Here is a 24864-nt window from a genome sequence, read left to right as displayed (position 1 = left end):
AGTTTTCCGCTGAAGCGCCAGAGCTGCATCGGCCGGGGGTTCCCTGCAGCGGCCGGGGGTTCCCTACAGGCGGCCAGGGGGTTCCCTGCAGCGGCCGGGGGTTCCCTACAGGCGGCCAGGGGTTCCAACCTACAGGCGGCCAGGGGTTCCAACCTACAGGCGGCCAGGGTTCCCTGCAGTGGCCAGGGGTTCCCTACAGCGCTGGGGTTCCTGCAGTGGCCAGGAGTTCCCTACAGGGGCAGGGGTCCCTACAGCGCCAGGGTTCCAACCTACAGGCGGCCGGGGGTTCCCTGCAGCAGCCAGGAGTTCCCTACAGGCGGCCAGGGGTTCCCTACAGGCGGCCAGGGGTTCCAACCTACAGGCGGCCAGGGTTCCCTGCAGCGGCCAGGGGTTCCCTACAGGCAGCTGGGGGTTCCCTACAGGTAGCCGGGGGTTCCCTGCAGTGACCGGGGGTTCCTCACAGGCGGCCAGGGGTTCCCTGCAGTGGCCGGGGGTTCCCTGCAGCGGCTGGGGGTTCCTCACAGGCGGCCAGGGGTTCCCTGCAGCGGCCGGGGGTTCCCTACAGCGGCTGGGGGTTCCTCACAGGCGGCCAGGGGTTCCCTGCAGTGGCCGGGGGTTCCCTGCAGTGGCCGGGGGTTCCCTACAGCGGCTGGGGGTTCCTCACAGGCAGCCAGGGGTTCCCTGCAGTGGCCAGGGGTTCCCTACAGGTGGCTGGCGCTTCCCTGCAGGCATGGCCACCGGCCCTGGGGTGGCCCTCGTGCATGCTTGTGGCCCCATTTCCTTTGTATTCATGCTTGGCTATATGGGAGATGCATCGAAAATAGCTTTATTTGAAATACAAGATGAGGCTTGAACTCTGGTTGGCAAAGAGAGAGGAAGCCTGTTACAAGAGGCGGTTCACAAGCCGTCATGTGCTTTACGAGTGCCCTTGACCTCACGTAGGCACAAGTAGTCATTTTAGCATTAACAGACATCATATATTTTTAGAATTTACTTGCAGCATTTATATTTTGAAGTATACATGAAATTTCCTATTTTATCATTCAATCCCAGGTCAGACAAGAAGGGTAGCTTTAACTGGCTTTTTTAATAAGATCACATTATCAAGCGATTGTGCGAATCCGATGTTTTAATGATTAGCGGGTGGGTGAAAAGTCTGGGTATGAAAATAATTCTCAGTGCTTGCTGCTGGTTGGAAGAAACCAGACCCAGGACTGGCAGGTCTGAGCAGGGGCGCGAGGGCCTCCCCAACGGGGCTCCCGGCCGCCCACAGCCGCTCTGTGGATTGTTACTTGACGAGGTTTCCTAAAACAGTACTGGTCTGAAGTCCATGGCCGGTTTTAGAGAAACAGTCCAGGCCGGAGTCCACAGTTCACGTTCACCGAGAAAGCGAGCCACACGGTTCCTGGAGGGCTGACCTTGTGCCGACATCACAGGCCTTGGGACGGTTCTTAGGGTGCGTGTGGTTGTGTGAACACCCCCCAGCACTCCTTGATAATCTCTACACGGGATGGAAGTACTTTCCAGACATTCCCATGTGGGCAGGGGGTTCTGATCTCCTGAAGGCCCCAGATGGAGCCCCAACATGTGCACGTCAGAACTGACAGCTGGTTAGTGAGGACTTAGGATCATCTAGGATTAGTCTAGGCTTTAACTTCCTGTGTGACTCATGGGTGCAAAAAACCGTGGTGGTAGTTATGCCCTGACCCGTTTCCCGCTTGTTCTGACTACCAAGGAGGAACCTCGGAAGCTGCACCTGCTCGGCGGGCAGGCTCGACTTTGTTCCTTGCACAATCTTGTGTTAACGGGGCAGGACCAATGGAAGAGGTGGCTTCATTTTCTTTTAATCTTGCGGGTTTCGAGATTAGAAAATGGCATATTTGCTCTGACACGTTTGAGAAGACAGAAATAAAGTTACGTTGGGCAGAATTTTTTCTTCTTTTATAAATTCGTGTTATTTTCAAAGCAGAGCATGTTTTGTGAAAACACCTATGTACAATTTAAAGAGCAAGAATAAAATGAACGATGGTGTACCTACCGGCCAGGCCCAGAGTCCCCGTGTGTCCTTAGAGGCTGACCCCGCCCCTCCCCGCCCCTCCACAGAGGTGACTGTTCGCAGCGTGCTGTTCCCTTGGTCCCTGTGAGGGGAGGGGACGCACACAACACACACTTTGGCATAGGATTGTTTTGAGCTGAAGACCATGAGGCCGCAAATGCAGAAGGAGCTTCCTGCCCCCCACCCGCCCCGTCCCCGCTAAGAGTGGGACATAAACTTCCCCTTGAGAAGGTGTGCCCTCCTCTCCGCTTCCAGGAGCAGAACCCCGTCCACCGCGTCTACCGCTGGGGAGGTGGGTCTGCACAAGCCTAAATCCTCCATCATGTCCCACACAAAATTCCCCAGTAGGGGGCGCCCGGGTGGCTCGGTTAAGTGGCCGACTTCGGCTCAGGTCACCATCTCGCGGTTCGTGAGTTCGAGCCCCGCGTCGGGCTCTGTGCTGACAGCTCGGAGCCTGGAGCCCGCTTCGGATTCTGTGTCCCTCTTTCTGCCCCTCCCCCACTTGTGCACGCACGTGCACTCTCTCTCAAAAAATAAATTATTACATAAATGAATAAACGTTAAAAAAAATTCCCCAGTAAAGTCATGTTACCTTAGAAGCCCAAACCCCTTTCCTTCCTTTTTTTTTTTTTTTTTCTTTTTCTGGGGGGTGGTGAGCGAGACAGGATCCTAAGCAGGCTCTGTGCTGATAGCAGCCCAATATGGGGCTTGAACTCATGAACCTCAAGATTTGTGACCTGAGCTGAAGTCAGACGCTCCATCGACTGAGCCACCCAGGCGGCCCCCTCCCCAACCCTGGTGTCCTTGACAAAGGTAAGCGTCCTCTTGCTAAAATGCTACATAAGCCCCGGGTTTAACCGCCTCCGTGGGACTTTGCATGAACTAAACATCAGCATCAAATCAAAGCGCTGTGTCCTTCCTCCCGTCCATCCACCTCCCGTCGGCTTATCTGGCAGGACAGATAAGCTGCTGAGCCCCAGCGGGCAGTAGCGGGGTCTTCCTTCCTGAGGGCTCAGAGGCTCAGGCACATGGTTCAGTTCCACGCACTTCGCTCATTGTGTGAAAGGAAACCCACCGCGTGCTGTCTTCTGTAACTTCTTCATTCCCCACGTTTTGAGATGTTTTCATCACGAAACTGAACTTCCCGGCGTGCGAACGCTGCACTCGTTGCCATTTAGAAGGGTCCTCGCTCAGGTCTTTCAACAGTTTTAGAATTTTCCCTGAAGTCTCTTTTCATCCTGTTTAGATATATTCCTAAAAAATGTATTTTGGGGCTGTTACCTCCTAAAAAAATTTTTTTTATTTTACATAAAAATGGGATTTTTTTCACGTACCACATACCACACGGTCTCCAGAAAACGTGCCTCGTGTGACAACTTAGCTGTAGACCTGGGGTTTCCCCAGTCCCATCACCTACCCGCAGGAGTCCTCGAGGAGATGCCTTTACGACCTTACACGTTTCGGGTCCCCCTGTCTGCACCAGCTCGGACTGCTAGGGACAGAAGGGACAACGTGCCTCTAAGGGAGCAGGGTCCGGGACCCTGCAGAAGGAAGGGGCGGGCTTCCCTGCTCCGGTGGGTTCCGGGGGCTTCCCCACACACCCCCGCACAGGACAGGGTCTTCTGGATCCTTCCTCACCTCGCGGGCAGTGGCTGCCCCCTGAATCTCCCACAGCCTTCCGGACCATCACACCCCAAGTAGCCAACCCCTCACTCCAGCCTCCGTTAACAGCAGACGCGTTCGGAGTCAGCTCCGCGTGTTGGTTTCCGTGGGTGAACAGAATCACCACCTTTGGCTCCTGACCGCGTGGTGACAGCCCCCCAGGCCACGTGTGGCCCTCGCATTTACTCACATGGTCCTGAGACTCGCTCGCTAGATGCTGTTACAGAAGAAACCGCGGGTGCCCGTGAAGGGAAGCCCGCTTGAACAAGACCGTTAACAAATGACTCTGTGTTCCTGTCTCCTCCGTCCCCGGACCCTCCCCACCCGATCTGCAGCCAGAAGGAGCACTACAGGGGCTCGATCTCTCCGGGAATAGAGGCCAAGTACTACAGGGGCACCAAGTCGCCTTTTTTGGCTTCACGGACCCCCAGGTGAAGCCAGAGACGGCCTCTCCAGAGTGCTGCTGCGAAATGCCGTGTCCAGGCCCCCAAAGGAAACCAACCACGCTGAAATACAGCCAGCAAAGTTTTCAATCACGATTAGGCAGCTCTGTGCTGTTTCACTGGCACATCCAATAGGAAAACAGACGTAGAACCCGGAGCCCCACCAGTGAGGATGGGTGGGGCCTGTGCCGCCCACACCCTGGGCTCGGACCCCTCCTCACCCTTCTGCCTCCAGAGAGCAGGTGTCCCCACAGGGCCGGGCGCTCGCAGGGACCGTCCTGTCGAGCTGTGCTGCAGAGGGGCGAGCGGGGGCTCTGGGGCTGGGCAAGCCCTCTCTTGCTGTCAGGAGAGTCGGGTTGGGGGACGGCACGGGGATTCCCAGGGACCCCTGGCCCTTCATGGCTACGTCCCAGCCCCTCGGACAGTGCCTGCAGCAGATGGATGGGGAGATGGCTGGACGAACAGGTGGATGGAGGCAGGACACAAGGCCACGCCTCTGGGGGCAGAGCTGGCCCATCAGACCTGGTTTCTGTCCAGCTCCAGCTCACCTGGTGGGAGCTGGGTGGGTCTCTGCCTCCCGCGGGCTCCTGTGGGCTTGGGGTGCTGGGGGCTGGACGCCCTCAGTCGTGTGCAGTTCAGCTCGGTGCGGGACCGCGGCGGGTTCAGAAGTCGGCCCGGTTCCTGCATCCCTCTGTCTCCAGGGTCAGTGTCTGGATCGGCCAAGCCACAGGTGCCACTGGGGATCCCTCTGCCCGGGGTCCTCAAGTCCCCCCACCTCTCAGCCTCAGACCCCAGGGGAGGGCGCCAGAGACGCCCACCCCTCCCAGTGAGGTCACGCCCAGGTGGGGCCGGGGCCTGCACCCCAAACCCGAGGCGCCGCTTCCGTCCCTTCCCCAGGCTCCCCCGCAGCCCTGCAGTGATGGTCCCACCACCCACTGCCACCCGGTGCCAGGCCCGGGACGCCCCAACCTGCAAGCTGCCGGCCCCACTGGCCTACAGTCTCCTTCTAGGACCTGGGGCCCTGCTCCCTGCTCCCCCCAGCTCCTCGATGTCCACGGGCCCCTGGGACCCTCCTTCGTGGCCCCATCCCACAGCCCGCTCCCCGGGCACCCACCTCACCCCCCGCGGTCACCAAGACAGCTGTGGAGCCCCAAACCCCCAGTACCCTCCAGTGCCCTGGTGGCCGCGGGATTCCTGGGCTCCCGCTGCCCGTGACGCACTCGGGCTCTGCCAGGAAAGCCAAGCGCACCCCCCTTCCCGCCCCCACCGCTCCCCTGAGCACAAAGCACGTCAGGTTTATTTAAATAAAAATTATAATTTATACAAGACTTCTTTAAACAAACAAAGTTTTCTTAAAAAAATGTTACAGGGGATTTTTCATTGGTTCTTCAGACAGTACAATCCTTTCGTTGAACAAAAATGACAGCAGTAAGGACTATTTACAGATCCAAAATAGACTCAAGCTTCAGACGTAGAAAATGTAACATTCCTTCTAGTTCAGTGATCAGTCATAGAAACGCAGTATCTGCCCAGATTTACACAATTCGATAGAAACGACGGCTCGCTCTGCCAGGAGGCCCGGAGCCCGCGGCGGGCCCGCCTTCCTCCCGGCGGGGCCTGGGCGCCCACAGAACCCGGTGCCCCCCGGGGCCGCGCTCGGCACGTGGTCAGTTTTCATCTCCCTTTCTCCTCAAAAGGGACTCAAACCAAACCACCCCCTCTGCCCAAGAGGGCGAGGCCACCCCGTGGACAGGCCACACACCGACCCCTTGGCGGCCCCGGGGGTCGCCCTGCAGCCTGTCCCCGTGTGCCTCGGGCGCTGAGGGAGGATCTGCCGGGGGGGGGGGGGGTCCCAGGTGTGCCCTAAACCTCCACGGGGCCACGAGAGCCGGTCCAGCTGTGTGGCAGCCAAAGCCAAGGTTTACAGCGGGCTCTGCCTCCATTGTTACGGAAGGGCGGCCCGCAGGGTCCCGTCAACAGCACGGCCGGAGCTGGTGGGTGCCACGGGCGCCCTCAGATCTCACCGACTGGGTCGGGGGTGTGCTTCATCAGGCTGGTCGGCTGGGCCCCCCGGAGGCGCTGCCCGGGCCCCGGAGCGTGGCCCTACGGTCCCCCGGGAAGCGGGGGGGACGTGAGCCATGCCACCGGGTCTCACCCAAACCAGCAAATTAGGATTAGAGCAAAGGTAAAAATTACATCTGAAAAATGATACAAAAATAAGAAAAACAGCTTGCTCTCTGTAAAAAATATAATCTTCTGTTTCTTCAAAAAACAATCCCAGTGACACCCAAAAGGACTCAGGACAAGCCAAGGAGCTGGAGTAGTCGAGTCGGAAGTGCGCTGACCGCCACGATCTCAGCCTGTCCTTCACAGACGTCACAGGCCTGTCCCCACACGGCACCACCCCCGCCCCCGGCCTCGGCCACAGGAGCGCTGGCTTCCCCAGGCGTCGGGGGAGGGGGGGGCAGACTGGTGCCAGCTCACCCTTACCCCCCCCCCGAGCGTGTGCCAGCACAGCTGTGTGCCCACCGGGACACCGTCGGACGTCAGGGGTGCAGACCGCCCGGCCCCAAACCTCCGGGCTCCGCTCACGGCCACTCCCCCGAGCCGGTGCCCTCCGGAGCATCCCCGTACGGCTCCCCGGGCGGACCGGACGCAAGCCCGGCCGCTCCTGTCCGCCCCCGCCCACCCCAGAACCCCCTCCCTCGTCCGGAGGGCAGCGCCAGCCACGCAGCGGCTGATGTCCGTCTGAGAGCAACCACGGCTTGGGGTGCCCCCAAAGGTCTTGGGACACGTTCTGCGGGGCTTTCCCAAGGGCAAAGCGTTAAAAAGATGTGCTTCTGCGGCACATCACTCTGTATTCGCATCGGTTACCACGCCCGGGACTCCCGGGGGCTCGTCAGGACGGGGCGGGGGCGGGGGCCCCGGCCCAGCCAGCCTGCTTCTCCCACGAAGGGCGGCACAGAGCTGAAGCCGGACGGGGCCGCACCCCCGGCCCAGATCTCGCCCTGAGGACGCGTGGCTGGGGGTCTCCCCAGAGGAAAGACCCGTTCCAGCGGTCGGTGAAGGGGCCTCTGAGCTGCTCGTCACCGACGTCCTTCACCCCCGGGGAGGAGGGAGTGCTTGTTCCTTAGCTATGGCTTCTGGTGTGGAAGAGCTTCAGCCTCCGGAGGGCTGGGTGCGCGGCTGGCGCGGGGGCTCTGGCCAGGCGGGGGCTCAGAAACAGCTGCTGCGCTCGGCGGTGGCTGGGGCCGGCGCGTCCTGCGTGTCCTCCGTTCCACGGGCCTCCGATGATCCCCTGCCTCCGTGTCCACGCGGTCGTGGGACACGCCTCACCCGTCAGATGGGCTGGCGCTGTCTGCGGGCCCCAACCCCTGCGTGAAGGGTCCGTAAGACGCAGGGTAAACACAACAGAAACCACAGATCGAGGGGAATTATTGCAAAGGATCAGGAGGATGTCCAAAGTGTTTCCACCATCAAATCGTTAAAAAAACAAACGACAAACAAGAAACCAAAGAGAACAACAACAGCAACAACAACAAAAAGCCTTCCAGCGAATCCCGGAAGAACGGACACTAGCTGTCACTACCAGACGCGGCTGCTGCTGTGATCTTCATGTACTGGCTGAAAATGGTCTCGAAGGCCTCGTCTCTATGCACCATGGCACCAAACACCAGCGGCTGGCGGGGAGGAAAGGCGGTGGGTGACCCGGCACGGGCACGCAGCCAGGAGGACCGCCCCCAACACAGGCCCTGCCTGGCCCCAGGCCAGGTCCTAGCAGAGCCCCTCAGGCTCTGGTGCTCAAGGGCAGACCCCCCCCTCCACCCAGAGGCCAGGCCCCCGGCCTTCGGGGGGACCCCCGGCTCACCCTCCCCCGCTGCGGGCCTCAGCCCCCACCTGACCCACACCGGAGAGAGCAGCAGGGCTCCTGCGGCCGCGGGGAGGGAAGGAGGGATGGAAGGAGGGAGGGAGGGAAGGAGGGAGGGAAAGAGGGAGGGAAGGAGGGAGGGAAGGAGGGAAGGAGGGAAGGAAGGAGAGGGGGAAGGAGGGAGGGAAGGAGGGAAGGAGGGAAGGAGGGAAGGAGGGAAGGAAGGAGGGAGGGAAGGAGGGAGGGAGGGAAGGAGGGAGGGAGGGAAGGAGGGAGGGAAGGAGGGAGGGAAGGGGGGAGGGAAGGAGGGAGGGAAGGAGGGAAGGAGGGAAGGAAGGAGGGGGGGAAGGAGGGAGGGAAGGAGGGAAGGAGGGAAGGAAGGAGGGAGGGAAGGAGGGAGGGAAGGAGGGAGGGAAGGAGGGAGGGAAGGAGGGAGGGAAAGAGGGAGGGAGGGAAGGAGGGAGGGAAGGAGGGAAGGAGGGAGGGAAGGAGGGAAGGAGGGAAGGAGGGAAGGAAGGAGGGAGGGAAGGAGGGAGGGAAGGAGGGAGGGAAGGAGGGAGGGAGGGAAGGAGGGAGGGAGGGAAGGAGGGAGGGAGGGAAGGAGGGAGGGAGGGAAGGAGGGAGGGAGGGAAGGAGGGAGGGAAGGAGGGAGGGAAGGGGGAGGGAAGGAGGGAGGGAAGGAGGGAAGGAGGGAGGGGGGGAAGGAGGGAGGGAAGGAGGGAAGGAGGGAAGGAAGGAGGGAGGGAAGGAGGGAGGGAAGGAGGGAGGGAAGGAGGGAGGGAGGGAAAGAGGGAGGGAGGGAAGGAGGGAGGGAAGGAGGGAAGGAGGGAGGGAAGGAAGGAGGGAGGGAAGGAGGGAGGGAAGGAGGGAGGGAAGGAGGGAAGGAGGGAGGGAAGGAGGGAGGGAAGGAGGGAGGGAAGGAGGGAGGGAAGGAGGGAGGGAAGGAGGGAGGGAAGGAGGGAGGGAAGGAGGGAGGGAAGGAGGGAGGGAAGGAGGGAGGGAGGGAAGGAGGGAGGGAGGGAAGGAAGGAGGGAGGGAAGGAGGGAGGGAAGGAGGGAGGGAAGGAGGGAAGGAGGGAGGGAAGGAGGGAGGGAAGGAGGGAGGGAAGGAGGGAGGGAAGGAGGGAGGGAAGGAGGGAGGGAAGGAGGGAGGGAAGGAGGGAGGGAAGGAGGGAGGGAAGGAGGGAGGGAAGGAGGGAGGGAGGGAAGGAGGGAGGGAGGGAAGGAGGGAGGGAGGAAAGGAGGGAGGGAGGGAAGGAGGGAGGGAGGGAAAGAGGGAGGGAGGGAAAGAGGGAGGGAGGGAAAGAGGGAGGGAGGGAAGGAAGGAGGGAAGGAGGGGGGGCGCCCCTCAGGCCCCTTACGGCCGCAGCCCCGGGCCCACCCCAGGCTCCCCGGCTTCCCACCCAGCACTTACTTTCTGGGTTGATGGCGTTGACACGGCAATTCCCATGCCTGACCCCGGGAGGACAGAGAGGACCTTGTACTGAGGGGACGACAGCACACTGTCACCACGGGCCCCTCCCAGGACCAGGGCCAAGCCTGTCCCCATGCCCCGGGGCCCACGGACACCAAGCCCCACGGAGCCCTGGCCTTCCTGGCCACAAGAAGACAGACGGACCTCGTGACTGAGAACCCAAACCTGCGAACGCCCCCTCCCACCCCCTCCTGGAAGGGCCCAAGCGACACAGGGTCTCCCTACGGGGCACCGCATGAGCAGAACGCCCCAGCAGGGAGGCGCGGAGGGCCCGGGGCCCCAACAGCCAGCGGGGTGCCCCTGACACACCAACGAGCCCGGGTCCACCCCACAGCCCGGGCTGGCCCATGTCCTACGCGCTGAGACCCTGGAGACGGGGAGCAGGTGGACCCCGCCGCCCCGCCAAGGGCGTGCGTCGGGCCCTCCCTGGGGACCACACACACCCCGCCCACGTCACGTGACCACACCCAAGGGAAACTGGCTGAGGAAACGCTCGAGGCAGGGGGAGCATCTCGGGGCAGATACACAGTGGCTCCAGGGGCCCAGGGGCCTGACCTGGGACCCACCCTGCCGTGCTCGCCTGACCCATCTGGGGGAGAGCGCCCGGCGCAGACCCGTGAGGAGGTGGGAGAGGCCCGTCGTGGCACACGGGCGCTGACGGGAGCCCAGGGGGCTCTGCGTGGAGGCCTTCCAGAAGGGGAGCCCTGCCGTGGCCAGGAACGAGGCCAGCAAAGCTCCCTGCTGGCACCAGCCTGGTGCTGTGAACTCACGCGGCTGGAGCCCAGCCGCTTCACGGCCCTACGGCCTCCTCTTCCTGACGCGGGAGGGGGCGAGGAGAAGGGAGGAGGGGGCCCAACCAACCTTCTGGATGTCTGTGATGTCCACCAGCTTGATGACTTTGTTCCTCTTGGAAGAACCGGATTTGGAGCTTTCGAAGCACAGGTAACTACCGGGGGAGAAAGAAACAGAGCCATAACCCAGCAACTGACCGGGGATGCCCCGTCCAGGCTGCCGCCACCACGGTCCCCAGGGGGTGAGGGCGACCCCCAGAGGGCCCCTCCCACCTGTCACCATGCACCGGCCTTTTACAGAAGACCTCACTTTGAGAGAGAGAGGTTCACAGTTTTTACAGACTGAATCCACCGCCCTACACGGAACCTGGCTGACGTTGGAAGGATGCCAGGCATCCTCGCGCTGTCCAACCAGAACCAAGAATGTCCCCGAGGCCCGTTCCTTCAGCGAGGGGCAGAGAGGGAGGCGTGGCCTGTGGCCACGGCCGTGAGTGCGGGGGCAGGGCGGCCGAGGGCCCGCGGGGCTGAGAACAGATCCCACCCCGGAGCCCCTCTTCCCGCCCCTACACCTGGCGGAGGGCCCCCCGCCCCACCCCCAGGGGTAAGCTCTCTGTCCGGTCTCGTTCTCGGGGAGAAGCAGAGCCTTTCCCCGAAAGCAGAGCAAGTGCAGCCGCGGGCCCGCCACTCGAGGCCAGTCCCCGGAGGCACTCACTTCTCCGTCACGTACAGGACCCCGTTGCGGATGTAGTCTGTGGGCATCTTCCGGTCCCGGTTAATCAAGCAGCAGCGCCAGCCGTTCTCGCACACTAGCGGGGACCAAAGCGACCGTGAGCGCTTCCTCCCACTCACCGTGGGAGCCCGTCACCCCGGGCTTCCCAAAGACGCACCGACACACGCTCCCCGCCACCGGGTAACGCCCCGGGAGGAAGGCAGGGCGCCCCCCCCCCCACCCCCGCCTTCCCGGCAAGCACGTTTGCACATCCTGGGTCTGCAGGACGAGGGGCCAGGAGGAGGTCAAAGGTCGGGTCTCTACGGCTTTCTTCCGCAGCTGGTCACCACACGCTACAGACCGCCAGGCAGTTCTAGAACCCAGCTCCCTGGGCGCCCACCGGGTCAGGAGTTCAGGGCAGGCCCTTCCTGGGAGGCTGACCAGGGACCAGTGCCCCCGGCTGCCTCCCACCACACGGCTCTCCAGACAGGTCACGGCCAGGGCGAGCCGGGGCAGCACAGGTGACGCTCAAACTGGGGACGGCTCTGAGCCGCGCTCTGGGGGACCCCCGGATTTCTGCCGCTAAACCATCTGCCGCGGGAAAGGGGGGGCCCCGTGTGGGCCAGGAGCACACCCGGCTCTCCCGCCTGCCCACCCAGAGCAGCCCTCCGAGCCCCCGGGGCTGTCCCTGCCGAGGGCCCCCAGCATAGGGGCCAGCCGCACCCCCCCCCCACCCAGGCCAGGGCGGGTCACGGACTCCGCGCACGTACCCGCCAGCGGCCGCTCGTTCTCTGTCAGGTTAAAGATCTCGTGGAAATTGCCTTTCTTGGTACCGTGGAAGCGACCAGTGTCCTCATCCTTGCTCAGGCCAGCGGGCGCGCTGGACACGTAGCTCCGCGAGGAGGCCGTCTGCAGCTGCCGAGAGCACACGCGTGCCCATCAGCCACGCCGGGTCGGCAGGGACTGGGGCGCGCGCAGCCCCCCGCCCTTGCCGGCTGTCATCGTACAGGAGGCGCAGCCACGTGTGCCCAGATGGGGGAGCGCGGTCCCCCTAAGAGCCCCTCCAGGGGCCGCCCCTCACCCCACGAGGGCAGAACAGCCCCACCACAGCGGGGAGACCCCCCGTCTCCCCAGCAGGGTCCCCACTCCCGAAGGCCGAGCTGAGCCCACCCCGGGCGCACGCAGCCCATTCTCCACGTTTGAGAAATGGGACGTGGTCGAGGGACAGGTCACTGAAAGCAACATTAAAGAGTCAAATGGTAGGGCGCCTGGGTGGCTCGGTCAGTTGAGCGTCCGACTTCGGCTCAGGTCATGATGTCACGGCTCGTGAGTTCTAGCCCCGCGTCGGGCTCTGTGCTGACCACTCAGAGCCTGGAGCCTGCTTCGGATTCTGTGTCTCCCTCTCTCTCTGACCCTCCCCCGTTCATGCTCTGTCTCTGTCTCAAAAATAAATAAACGTTAAAAAAAAAAATTTAAAAAAAAGTCAAATGGTCACGACACAGCTTCCAGACAGACACCGTACCCAGTCGTGCCCTGGGACACACGTGGGACCGAGAGAAAAAGGGGGTCCCCGTGACGTGAGGTCACAAACACGGAGGTTGAGCAGGGCCGCAAGCAGCACCTCCTCCAGGGAACCCGCCCCCTGGCTCCCCTCAGTCTCTCGGGACACTGGCCAGCACTAAGTGGTCTTGACCCCCATGAAGGCCTTTTCTCCCCAACCACCCCAGGGCTAGGACGAACCCCTCGTCTCCTCCCATGCCCTCGGGGAACCAGGCTGCCCGCCTCACCCCCACCTGCACAACCGGGGCCTGTCTGCTGGCTCAGCCGCTCGTACACACACAAGCTTCACCCCTAATAAGGAGCCCGGGCTCCCAACAGGCGTTGCTGTCCTAGAGCCTGACCCACACTGACCCAGAGCTCCCCTCCCATCAGCGGGTCACCAGACACCTTGTCCTCAGAGGACACTTACACACAAGACTCAGAAATCCAAGTCCCCTCCTTCAGGAAGGCTTCCCAGACCTCCCCGAGACCCTGAACGTCCCCCCCTCATCCGAGACGGAGGAGAACACCTAGGCCAGCTGGTCCTCTGTGCCCCAACTTGGGACGCAGGGCCCAACACCCACAAACGCCTTCCACCGTGAACGAGAACAGGCCTGGTACTGGCGTATGGGCATGAGGTAGGCCTGAGCCTCAGAGCCGGGGAACGGAAGGGCTGGACAGCAGCCCCCAGGGGTCCCTCCTCCCAAGGCCCCCAGGCTCTCGGTAGCCGCGACCAACACCCTGTACTGCGCCTGCCCTTGGCCCGGGGGCCCGCCTGGCTCAAGTCTGGGGGAGGGGCCCTGAGGGGCCCTGCGGCGGGTGGGGGCCTCCAACCCCGGGGCTCGTGGGCCGTCCGAAAGAGCAGTACCAGGTGGCAGGGAAGTCCCCACAGTCCCACTGTCCCACGGGACAGACGCTGGCCTCCCCGTGCACGGGGAGCGGCAAGCGGGGGGGGGGGGGGGGGCCTGGGAGCCGCGGCCCGAGCCCGGCCTACCCGGCGAGACACGGCGGCGTTGGAACGCTCCTTGAGCTGCGGGTCGGTGGGCAGGCTCCTCCAGATGATGTAGGGGGTGTCATATTTGGCTCGCAGTCTCGGGCAGCGTTTGAAGATAAAATCGATGAGGAAAAACTTGATCCCGGCGTAGAGTCCTGGGGAAGGGAAGACACAGTCCCATCCCACCCGGGACCAGGACCGTGGCCACGTCCGTCCCCTCGGCACGGCAGCCCCGCGCCCCGGCCCGCGGAGGACAGAGCGCCAGGGCACACGGAGGGCCTCGCAGAACCCCGGGGGGAGGGGGGGGTGCTGGCGCAGGGCAGGAGAAGCAAGGGGGCCAGGAGACCCCAGCCGAAGGGGGGTCCACTCCGGCTGCTGCCAATCAACCCGGCTCCCAAACAAGTCACGAGCCCCGAGAATGACATGAAGGGACCCACTGCGGCCTGCCGCCCTCTGACCCGGTGGGCCTGCTCCCACTCGGGGTCAGAGGGTTCGCACCCCGGCCCAGGCCCCTGAGACACGGCACCGAGGGCATTTTACTTTCGCTGGTGCCAGTCACTTCCCCCAAGGCCACGCCGTCTGCCAGCCCTGGCTTTCCTGGCAAGGCCTGCAGGGAGAGCGCCAACCAAAGAGCAGGGCTGCGGTGGCGTGCTGGGGGGCCGCGGGCAGGTGGGGACGGCCCCCATTCCGTGAGACCCCCCGAACCACGTGGCCGCTGCGCTCGACGCCCCCGCTCGGACCCAGCCCCACCCGTGCACTGCAGCCGGGCCGGTGCCCGCTCCAGGCCAGGGACCCTAAGGCCCGAGACAGGTCGGGAGTCAGGGTCTGGCCAGGGGCAGCCTCAGGACCATGGCCTCGGCCTCAGCCTCCACCCCGCCCACACCTTCCTCCCTGCCCTGCAGAGGCCGGGGGCAGGGGTCCCAGGGAACCCATGAGGGGTTCAAGTTCTCCTGCCACCCCACGGTTTGAACTACGGACAAAGGCCATGTCCTGCACATCCAGATCTGTGGCCTGGATTCTGCACACGCCCCGCCCTGGAATTAAAACCCTCAACGCCCCACCTCCAGCTGCCCCCCCCATCCCCCGCCATCCCTCGTGCCTCACTACAGCAATATCACCTGCCCAGCAGTTTGGCACAAACCCCGAACCCGCCCTGACCATCCCGTCCATCCACAGGTCCCACCACAGCCCAAGGCCCCACAGGCCCGGCCCTCCCGCCTGCCCCATGCCCTTCAGTGCTCTCCCTGCTCCACCCCGGCCAAGGGCTGTTCTGGACCTGCACAAAACAAACCTCCGAAACCTCACCCTCTGCCCGAGCCTCCGCCCCACACACGACGGAGGCCAGCGCTCCCCACGACACCCCCTCCCCCCCCAGGCCTATGTCTCTCTTCCCTCGGCCTGACCCCGCGCGGCCCCTGTGGGCCTTCGGGTCTACCAGCTCCTCGGGAGTAGAGTGTGAGCTTGATTTAAGAAACAACCGCCACGTGTCTAGGGTGCGATGGGCCTCATGTCTCCCGAGTGTAAACACCTCATGAGAAGCCATCGGATGAGGCCCAGAGGGAGGAGAGCCAGTGAGCGCGAACAGCTGGCCTCCGGGAGGCACGTGGCACGCACTCTGGTGGGAAGCAGCCCGGGCACCCTGGGCCACACTCACCCCCGACCCGGGACAAGGCGCCTCCTTACCCAGGGCCAGTCCCACCAGGCGGTAGGGGAAGAAGCAGGAGGCGAGGAAGGCGGCCCACAGAGCGACGTACAGCTTCTGCGTGATCTCAGGCTGGACCCACATGAACAGGCTGGAAGGGAGAGCGGGGCTCAGCCGGGGGGGGGGGGGCGGGCCACACCCCCGAGGCCGCGGGCTGGGGGCCCATCACTCACTTCTTGATCTTTTCCAGGATGTCGGCCATCTTGCCAAAGAGGTTCTGTGCGAAGAAGCCACAATCACAACAGGTCCCCATCCACACGGCCACGTCAGGAGGGCCGGGCTCACGGGCCGGCCAGAGAGGTCCAGCCCCCGTGTGGCCACGGCCGGGTGACACAGCCACTCGCGGGCCGAAGACGGGGGGCGGGTCCGGTGCAAAGCCCAGGCTGACGCACTGACACGGATGTCCCGGGCCACGCCCCTCCTGGAGACAGCTCGGCCCGGCGGGTAGGGGCTCCACCCTCCACGGGGTGCCAGCCGACAGCCTCGACCGGGAGGGCCCTCCCTCCAACCAGGGTTGTCTCGGGTGCTGCCTCGGGGCCAAAGGGCAGGCTGACTGCAGGTCCGCTGACAACAGACAAGCCAGGCCTGCGGCGTTGGGGGCCCCCGCTGGGCGATGCTGGCACAGAGGCACCCCCAGACCGGACCCCGAGAGGGGGAAGTACCTGGGCTTTCTGGGCGACATCCAGGACGAGCTGGAACTTCTCAGACACAGTCAGGTCCTCCTTTGGAGGCTCCTGCAGCCAGACGGGAGAGAATTCCCTCCGAAACTGAGCAGCTCAGAGGAATGAGTCACAAGAACAGCACAGGGGCCTCCCAGCCCCGGGAACAGGGTCGCTCTGCTGCCCCCGCACGGCATGGGCTGGCTGGCCTGGCAGACACCACTCTGGTGCCCGGGAGGACGGTGGGCAGCGGCAGGGATCGCACCTTGACGGGTCGTCTTCAAACGTGCACAGAGCCCTCCGCCCCTCACTTTGCAGTAAGGGAAACTGAGGCGGGGGGGGGTGGGGGCTGACCTCATCCTGTTCGTCTGAGCTCATTCAACCAGAGCCTCCCAAGGGCGTCCTGGGCACCGGGGCCCAGCAGGCACAAGCCTGCCGCCCCCGAGACTCCCTCCCCGAGCCCTGACCCCTGTGGCACCACTGCACCCAGCACCCCTGCTGCCAGCTCCCGCCCACGCCCGCAGCTCCACCCCACGGCCAGAGTCTCCCTCTGGAGCAGGTCAGCGAACTTTCTGTAACGGGCCAGGGAATAAACACCTGTAGCTCCGTGGGCCATGCGGTCCCTGCCACAGCTAGTAAACCTGGCCGTTGCTGCCCCAAAGCATCCGCAGCAGTGTGTACATGAAAGGGGATGGCTACATGCCAATAAAACTTTGTTTATAAAATCAGATGGAGGGCCGCGAGCTTGCTGATCCCTGCTCCACACGTCCACTGGTCCAGGGAGACACCGTGACAGCCCCCTTCGTACCTCCCTCTAGCGGATCACATCCCAGCTGGGAAGGGTCAGGACAGGCCTGGTTCCCCTGCCGCCAAGCCTGGGCCAGCAAGGGGCACTTGGGGTGTCGGCCGGCAAGGGGTCATAGTGTGGCCGTCCAGCGCTCTGTGCCCGGGGGATGCTGGCTTTCCGCTCCCTGACCTTGACTTGCCAGGCAGGGCTCCCCAGGGCATCCGCACAGCTGCCGCTGGAGGCCTCAGGGTACCCACGCTGCCAACGGGTCGAGGCCTGACCGGGTGGAGACCGAGACCTTTGCCCTCCCAGGACTTACCACGGGCTCAGACACTTCAGGCACGATGCTCCACTGTATCCTCCAGCCCCTGGTCAAGAGGAGACAATCACGGGCCTTTAACAGCTGGTGCCGTTAGAGGGAGGACCTCAGATCCCCAGCCCCGTGCTCCCGACCGGGAAGGAGTGCGGGACAGAAGGGGCTGCGGAGACCCTCTGCCGTCTGCTGCCGTGCCCACCAGGGCTGCCCCCTGGCTCTTGAGAATGGACAATTCAAGGTCACCCTCACCGGCCCCTCCCCCGGGGGCCCAGAAGCGACAGGTCTTTCAAAGTAAGTCACCGCAGCAGTGACAGCAAGTACTTTAGCTGACCATGCCTCGCCTGGGCACGGAGGACGCCCTCACGAGTACGTAAAGATTTGCTTCCCTACAAAAAACATTTTCAAATGAACCAACTCAAGCAGGCACCGAGATGCAGCTAGGAACACTCGTATGCGGAAGTGTGAACTTTTGAACGGCTGCGTACAAATCTGGACCACGGGGGCTCTCCTCTGGAGGGACGTTCACTGCTGGGGCAACCGCATGTTCAGACACACCAGGCAGCCTGGGGACGAGGGGCATCCCGACCGAGCCCCCAGAAGGTGCTCACAAGGGCGCGAAGGAAAGACGGGGCATGTTGCTTGGGGCTGGCGATTGCAAGGACCCTCACTCTGAATGCCAGGACCCCCCCCCTCCCCCAGGGCACAAAGACTCTGCAGCCCCGTCAAGGCCCCTGGGCTACCATCACTGAGCGGGGGCAGCTGCAGGGACGAGCCGCCGGGAGCTCGAAAATCACCCGCCGCGGCTCCAGCGAGCTGGGTGGGGGCGGGCATCCTCCTGGGGGCTCGGGAGCCCCGCCCATCACAGGACTACCCCCAGACACCTGTGTGCGAGGCGGCCCCGGCTCAGGGAGACGGCACCTCCACGTACACGGGCAAACCAGCACGCTCACCTGGCTATGAGGTAATTGAGGGATAACCTCAGAATTGCTAGAAATAAGAACATGGGGATGGCCCAGCCATGCCACACGGCATTCATGTATACCTGCGGGTAGGAGGGAGACGGTCAGGCACCCGGACAGGCCACCCCCTCCTCCTTCCCCCCGACCCCCCGCCCCGCCAGGCCACGAGGGGAGGTGGGCGCCCAGGCCCCCAGCGCCTCTCCAAAGGAGGGAGTGCGTGACGGGGAGGCCCCGGGAAGAGCTGCTTTCTCAGCAGGGGTTCCCAGGGGTGGCACCAAGGGCCGCTCTGGGTGTGCAGGGAGGGGGCGCCCCGGGGAGGCAGCTACCGGACGTGGCCCGGGATGGGCACGGGCCCCTGCCGGCCCCAGGCGCGGCTCCCCCAGGAAGAGCTCGAAGCCCCGCCAGGACTCAGCACGGCCAGGCGAGGTGGCCGACCGCTGGTTGAGAGCCCACGACGTGCCATGGGCCTGGCACACAACAGACGTTCAGACAGGGCAGAGAGTGGAGCGCGGGGGGTTTCAGGCCCAGGAGGCCAGGAAGGAGGGCCTGAATGGCGGGCACGTCTCTTGGTGATAACACACAGGCAGGACCACTATCAAAGGCCTCGTGGGGCAAAGGGCCTGTGAAGGGGGAGCCTCCGGGATGAAGGCGGGGCCGGGGCCCCGCGTCCGAGTCCTATTCTCTGTAAAGGAGCAAAATGCCCTTCTCCCCCCGGGGCTGGCACCGGGCTGTGGGCTTTAGGGCAGCCTCAGAACCTTCCAAAATGCAGAGATGGGGCTGCCCCTCTCTGGCCACGGTGCCTGGCAGGCAGATGGGTGGCCTGTGTCCCCCTGCCAGTGATGGGAGGGTCTCCTTGCACGGGGCTGGGGCCAGCTACGGCAGGACGATTCGGGCCGGGGGGCCGAGTCCCCTTTGCCCAGAGCAGGCCGCGATGCCGGCCTGCTGCCCTCCCACCCCTTCCCCAGGACTGGGCTCGCAGAGGCCCAGCTGGGCCCCCAGGCCAGGAGCCTCCCCCAGCCCCAGGTGCCCAGTGGGAGGGAGCTCGGTCGCCCCTGGGCAGACAAGCCTCCTCACCAGCCTCTCCCCGACGCGCCCAGGAGAGCAGACGGAGGTGTGGACAGAGGCCTGCTCCTGAGGCGCTGCCCCGGGGGGTTGTCTGGGGCTCCCCCTCCCCCGCAATGCCCTCAAGACAACCCAGGGCCGGGTAGCAGCACAGTCCCCACTGCACAGCCAGAGCGGCTAAGGGGCAGTGCGTCCCTGGGGACAGCTGGGAGACCGCGCTGGCCGCCCGGGGGGCTGGCAGACCGTCTCTGACCCCGGGGGACTCACGGTGAAGGCGATGGCGGACGTGTAGACGGAGTACCAGTCCGATAAGGCAGAGAGGTTCTTCACGAAGCTGGTGACGGGTTTGGCACCACGCTCTGGGGACAGAACGACCGCGGTGAAGCCGGCACTCAGGCACACCCCGGGGGGCAGCCAGCAGCGCAAGGGGCATGAGCGCAGGGGGCCCCGAGCAACCTGGATTCCTGGGGCGCCTGACCGCCAGCTGGCCTCTCCCAGCCACCCCGGTGCCACCCACCGCGCACCATCCCTGCGCAAGCCGCCAGCTGGCCGCTCCCCCCCCCACGCTTGTGCCACACACGGGAGAAAGGGGGAGCCGGGGCGGGGGGGGGGTGCCTGTCATCGCCTGGGGCCTGGCCAATACTTGGAGAAGCACCACTTTCCACTGGGGCTTCCAGGCCTAGAGGGACACGTCCAGGCCCAGCTTGGGGACGGGCAGAGCTGGCCTCGTCCTGTCCTGCTCCAGATGGATGGCGGGGGGGGGGGGGGGGGTGCTGGACATGCTGCTGACGGGAGCCTTGTTCCTAAGGAACCTCCAGGAACATCTTTCTGGAAAGACGTCCAGTTCAGCCCCGAGGCCCCACTCCCCTGGCCCCACATGGCCGTGCTAGGTACTCACTTAGTCGCCTCATGTTTTCCGTCAACCTAAGACGGAGGGAGAGAGAGGTGAGCGCCAGCACCTGCACAGCCGCGTCCCCACCGCCATGTTTCACTGCCACGCAGGGAGCACAGCATGACCTGGGACGCGGGGCCCACACCAGGTGCAGCTCACTGCTGATCACTAACTTGGGGGGGGTCTCACCTACGGTGCTGCCCCTCGTCTCCTGCCCGCGTCCCAGAACCTGAGTCCCCGAGACGATGGTCCCCACACGCCGTTGTCACGAAACCCAGAGTGTTGAGCTGGGGGGGGGGGGGGGGCGCGGGGGGCACTGCCTGTCACGTGACCCTGCTCCCGCCCCTGCTCCCTGGGGAAGGGCGTGTGTCCATGCCCTGGGACCAGCCCTGACGTCAGCCACTTTGTCGCTTCGCCCGAGGCGCTGGCCTGGCTCCCCTGAGGGCCCCTCCCCCCCTAGGGCCCCCACCTCCGGGCGCTGAGGGGCTCCTCCGTCTCCACCGTGCTCTCCTCGGGCTGGAACCGGAAGTCCTCCACGTACTCCCCAAACTTCTCGTAGAACCACTTCTGGACACGGGGGCACAGCCCCTGGCTCCGCCGGTCTGCGGGTAGGGGCTCCCGGTGAGGAACACGGATACAGTGGAGCGTGGACACCCTGACGCCGAGCCTGACCCGCTCCCACCACGAGGCCCGACAAGGCCACCGCGGACCCCGTGGCGTCTCTGTTGTCACACCCCCCCTCCCGGGGAGCAGCTGCAGCCCCAGCAGACAGCCCGCCCCCAGGGACGGGGTCGCCCTCCCTTTCTGTCTCTGGCTGGGGGCTCACCCCCTGGGACCCCATGGACCTGAGGGACGGCCAGGGAACGTGTGCGCCCAGGGGTTGTGTCCTGGTGGGGGCCCCGGTGAAGGACGTGGCCTTTGCCCCCCATGACCAAGACCTTGAGAAGGGGACCCACCTCACAGATTCAGAAAACCAGGAGGAAACCACGCACCCTGAGTGCTCCGCACAGAGTCACCCGCAGGGGGCGCTGTCCCGCCACAATTAAGGAGAGGGAGGGCAGGGACGTGGTCCCATGTGACACTCCACCGGGCCAGGTCTGTGCACACAGAGGCTGCCCAGGCACAGGGAACAGAGGTCTCGGAGAAGAAAGGGACGGGGAGCGTCTGGGGGCCTCTCACCCCTCCCTGGAGCGGGACTGTGCTCAGCACACGCAGAGGTGGGCAAAGCAGTGAATGCTACAGCCACCTGGACGGCTGGACAGCAGCCGCGGACAGTACGTGACCCGATGGGACCGCCTGCATCCCCATGAAACCACACTATGGATGCTCATTTGTGAAATCCACATTCCTTTCATTTTTTCCCAGCCGTTTAAAAACACAGAAACCTTTTTTTTTAAACCGTGAAGTCAGACAGGGGGCTCCGGTATGCCAAGCCCCAGGTCTACGTCGGGCCTGTGGCCTGGACAGGCTTCGGGCGCTGCTCACCCCTCCGTGCTGGCTGTGGGGCAGGAGCCACCACGCAGAGCACCTGTCCCCTCCTCCCGCTGTCCCTCCCTCTGCCCACACACCGCACCGGTGACGAGGGCTACCGAGTGGACCTCCGCTGGGGACCCAGAGCGCTGGGGTCTTTCCGCCCTTCACTTCTCTGATGCTCCCCACGCGTGCAGTGGACTCATCAATCACGCTGCGCAGCCGGGACCTCGGGGTCTCTCCTGTCGCTCCTGGCTTGGAACCCGGGTCTCGAGCGTGGAGGGGCCCGGGGAGACGGTGACCCAAGGGGCACAGCAGCCGGCCCTGTACCTGGACCGGCCTACCTGCACGTCCCCGCTGGAAGACAGGACCCGTCTGGGCCTCCACGTGGCAGGCGCCCCTTGAAGAGGCTTTCCCTCCCGGGTCTCGGTTTCCTGAGCTGTATGTGAGACAGGCCTGACCCCGAGGCCCTGCCAGTGTGACTCTGAGCTCCCAGAGCAGAGGGGGTGCTCCTGAGTGGTCAGCCTGTGGGAACGGGTCCTACGTCAGGAGATGGGAGGGCCAGGCCCACCCCGGGTCAGATCCCTAGACAGCTGGACAGAAAATCCCGTTTCCTCCCAGGACATCGTTAGGAAGGACAAAGGGTAGAGCGAGATAAAGAACAGGGCTCGGCTGGGCGGAGGGGAGGTGCAGAGAAGAGGCTTGTGTGTCCTGACCCAGGGAGGGGCCCCCAGGTCAGTGGCCAAGAGGCCAGTGTGAGGACGACACTACTTCTCAGTCAGGAAGGGCTGGAGCGGGTGCCGCGCGGCATCTTTACAGAAAAATGAAATCACATCTCATTTGCTGTGACCGCTCGCCAGCTCACAACCGGAGCCGCCCACGGGGGCCCGACGCAAGGGGACCCCGCGTGGGCAGGTGTGCCCAGGAACAGGCCCAACCCCCACCCCGGCCCGGCCGCCCACGGGGGCCCTACCTGCTCCGTTATTGACCTGGGCCTGCCCCTTCGGAGGCTGCTGAGCCGTCTGCTCCTCGGTTCTTAAGGGAGGGGAGAAGGGGCAAGAGTCCTGTTAGTTCCAAGCGAGCCCGGGCTCTGCAAAGTCCTGACACTCAGGGAGCCCACCGCACTCAAGTGTTCCTTCCAAGCAGCTGGGCTCCACTGGGACCTGACGGCTCAGACGTTGTGACAGCGTCCGGGCCTCACAGAGTCGCGTTCGTGACGGACACGCTTTTTTTGCTGTTTTTTTAATAACCGAGTAATCGCTAATAAACATGCAACCCTTTCCTCTCCTATTAACACATCTGCTTTTTTTTTAAGTTCATTTGTTTATTTTGAGAGAGAGCAAGTGCACGGGGGGAGGGGCAGAGAGGGGGAGAGACAGAATCCCAAGCAGTCTCCGCCCTCGGCACAGCCCCATGTGGGGCTTGGACCGTGAGATCCTGAGCTGAGCCGAAGGGTCAGACACTCAACCGACTGAACCACCCAGGCGCTCCTAACACATCTGTTTCCTTATTAAGTTCCGAATAAATACCCCTTACGCTAATTAACTAGCATGCTAATGAAAAGACACTTATCAATGCACGCACTCAGCAAGCCCCGTGCAAGGCCACAGGCTGGGTGATGCCCGTGCCAGCCACCTGCCTGGCTTCCTGCCCCTGCGGCCCAGCCACAACGGATCACAGCGGTCCCCCAGCCTCAGAGCCCTTGCCCGGAGTTCTGTCCCACCTGCCAGACCCTGACCACTGACCTTTCAGCCAAAGGGCCTGATGGAGCTGGCCCAGCTCCCAGCCCCCAGCCCCCGGGGTGGTGCTTTCACCGGGCCGCAACGCACTGTTCCTGTGGCTCCCAGGCCAGCAGGGACCCCACGATGTGGGGAGGGTGGAGCCCCAGGCAGAACTCAGCAGGGGCTTGGGGGGTGGGGTGGAACACAGAGGACTCTTTCAAGATAGAGATGCCAGGCCTGGAGACCCTCAGCTTCGGGGAAGGATGGGGGGTGGTTTCTGCTCTGTTCACATAACGGGATTTCACGCCACACTTCCGTGAACCGACCTGGTTTGCGGGTTTGAAAGCCGCGACTGGAATCTGGAGCAGGAGGCGCAGGGGACGAGCTGGACGGGAGACAAGCAGGGTGGGTGAGGCCTGCAGCCTCGCTAGGCAATGGGTGAGGAACACACGAGACAGAGGTGGAGTCCCAGAGAAGGGAGCCACGGTCAGGGAGGAGGGGGCCGGGCGGCCCAAACAGCCGTCCACGCCCAGAGCTCCCACCGACAGGGGTCTACTGGGAACAGGAGAGGCGCCCAGGACCCGACGGAGTGCCTTCCATTCCCAGGCACGGGTGACGGCCTCAACACCAGGATGTTTCCTGTGAGCCTGGAGGTTCCGGAAGCCGCAGCCCACCTGAGAAGCGCTAACAAATGTGCTCCTGCCGAGCCCGGGCCCAGGCATGCACTGCGAATGACACAGCCCTGCCTGAGCCACAGGTGGGCCTGGGGTCCGGGTGGCCGGTGGCCGCTTTCTGGGGTCCTGGGCTCGGTTTACACAGGCACTTTTCTGACTTTTCTAACACGATTACCTGCTAGAAACAAATAGCCATTTCAACAGTAACGGGCTGTGTGCCGCCCCCTGGGAGAGGCCGGAGGACACGGGTGTGGGTACTCCGGGCGACTCGTCCCACCAGACCTGGACTGCTGTCGGTGCCTGTTACGTGCACGGGACACAGGAGACAGCGGGCAGCGGGGAGACGGGCATCAGGACATCGCAGCCTAAGACGCTGGGGCGCCCGGTCCCACCCTCAGCTCCCGGTCAAGGGGGACACCAACGGGGTGACCTCAGGGAAACAAGAGCCGTGTGACCTCAATCGGAAAAAAGGGGCCTTGGATTTCTAACACCCGTGGACTCACTCAAACATTCCGGAACAACCTATGCTAATGCTCGATGATCGGCAAACAAGGCTGGAGTGGAATGTGCCTGAATTGCTTTTTGAAAATCCAATTTTCTGATCCGCAACCCATCCGAGGCCAGAGGGCACTGAGGCCCGGGAGGTTCCAAGTGTGATGCCAGGGCTGGGCGCCAGGCTCACTCTGCCCCCGACCCTCCCTGGGCTGGGGGGTCCATCTCACCCCACACACAGAGCAGCCCCCACCAAGGCTCAGTATGGCCTGGGGCCCAGCACAGGAACGGCCCGAGAGGAGAGCCCGAGGCCAGGGTCCCAGGCAAGGCCTGGCCACAGACGGGCACAAGGTGGGAGGGCAGTGTTTCTACGTGGCTTTTGGACCCCGAACTGGAAAAGGCCTTTGCCTACTGATAAATAAGCTTTAACCAAAATGGTTTTTCAGAAATTCTCTTTAAAACCAAAACAGAGGTTTACATAAACCTAATCCCCAGGTTTCAATCCTACAGCTCATCTGCAGCTTGGGGGTGTGTGTGTGTGTGTGCGCGCGCGCGCGTGCAGGGGCCCCTCCACATGCTCACCCACCAGGGATGG

At 63.8% G+C, this 24864-nt stretch overlaps 1 protein-coding gene and 1 long non-coding RNA gene across 7 annotated transcripts in view; one reads left to right on the top strand and one right to left on the bottom strand.

Annotated features, from left to right (window-relative positions):
• Nucleotides 1-348: 348 nt before the first annotated feature.
• On the top strand, nt 349-2044 carry LOC128310994 (uncharacterized). The gene is made up of 2 exons (XR_008288914.1): nt 349-483; nt 688-2044. It is a non-coding gene; the product is annotated as an uncharacterized LOC128310994 (long non-coding RNA).
• A 5165-nt stretch (nt 2045-7209) lies between these two features.
• The window catches only part of GRAMD4 (GRAM domain containing 4), a 73354-nt gene continuing 55699 nt past the window's right edge, over nt 7210-24864 (bottom strand). For all 6 annotated transcript variants that reach the window (XM_053199529.1, XM_053199532.1, XM_053199534.1 and 3 more), the window contains exons 5-19: nt 22356-22417; nt 20382-20514; nt 19919-19944; nt 19288-19379; nt 17950-18041; nt 17003-17051; nt 15900-15971; nt 15411-15454; nt 15219-15328; nt 13536-13690; nt 11773-11917; nt 11006-11099; nt 10364-10448; nt 9443-9511; nt 7210-7841 (exon numbers count right to left, since the gene is read on the bottom strand). In XM_053199529.1, coding sequence (XP_053055504.1) covers nt 7737-7841; nt 9443-9511; nt 10364-10448; nt 11006-11099; nt 11773-11917; nt 13536-13690; nt 15219-15328; nt 15411-15454; nt 15900-15971; nt 17003-17051; nt 17950-18041; nt 19288-19379; nt 19919-19944; nt 20382-20514; nt 22356-22417 — 1333 coding nt within the window. In that variant the 3' untranslated portion in view covers nt 7210-7736. The remainder of the gene's footprint in view (nt 7842-9442; nt 9512-10363; nt 10449-11005; nt 11100-11772; nt 11918-13535; nt 13691-15218; nt 15329-15410; nt 15455-15899; nt 15972-17002; nt 17052-17949; nt 18042-19287; nt 19380-19918; nt 19945-20381; nt 20515-22355; nt 22418-24864) is intronic.

Source organism: Acinonyx jubatus, chromosome B4 (assembly GCF_027475565.1).
Source record: "Acinonyx jubatus isolate Ajub_Pintada_27869175 chromosome B4, VMU_Ajub_asm_v1.0, whole genome shotgun sequence".
NCBI classification, from domain to species: Eukaryota; Metazoa; Chordata; class Mammalia; order Carnivora; family Felidae; genus Acinonyx; species Acinonyx jubatus.
Note: the sequence above shows the minus strand (reverse complement) of the source record. Positions and strands in the feature narration are given on the sequence as shown.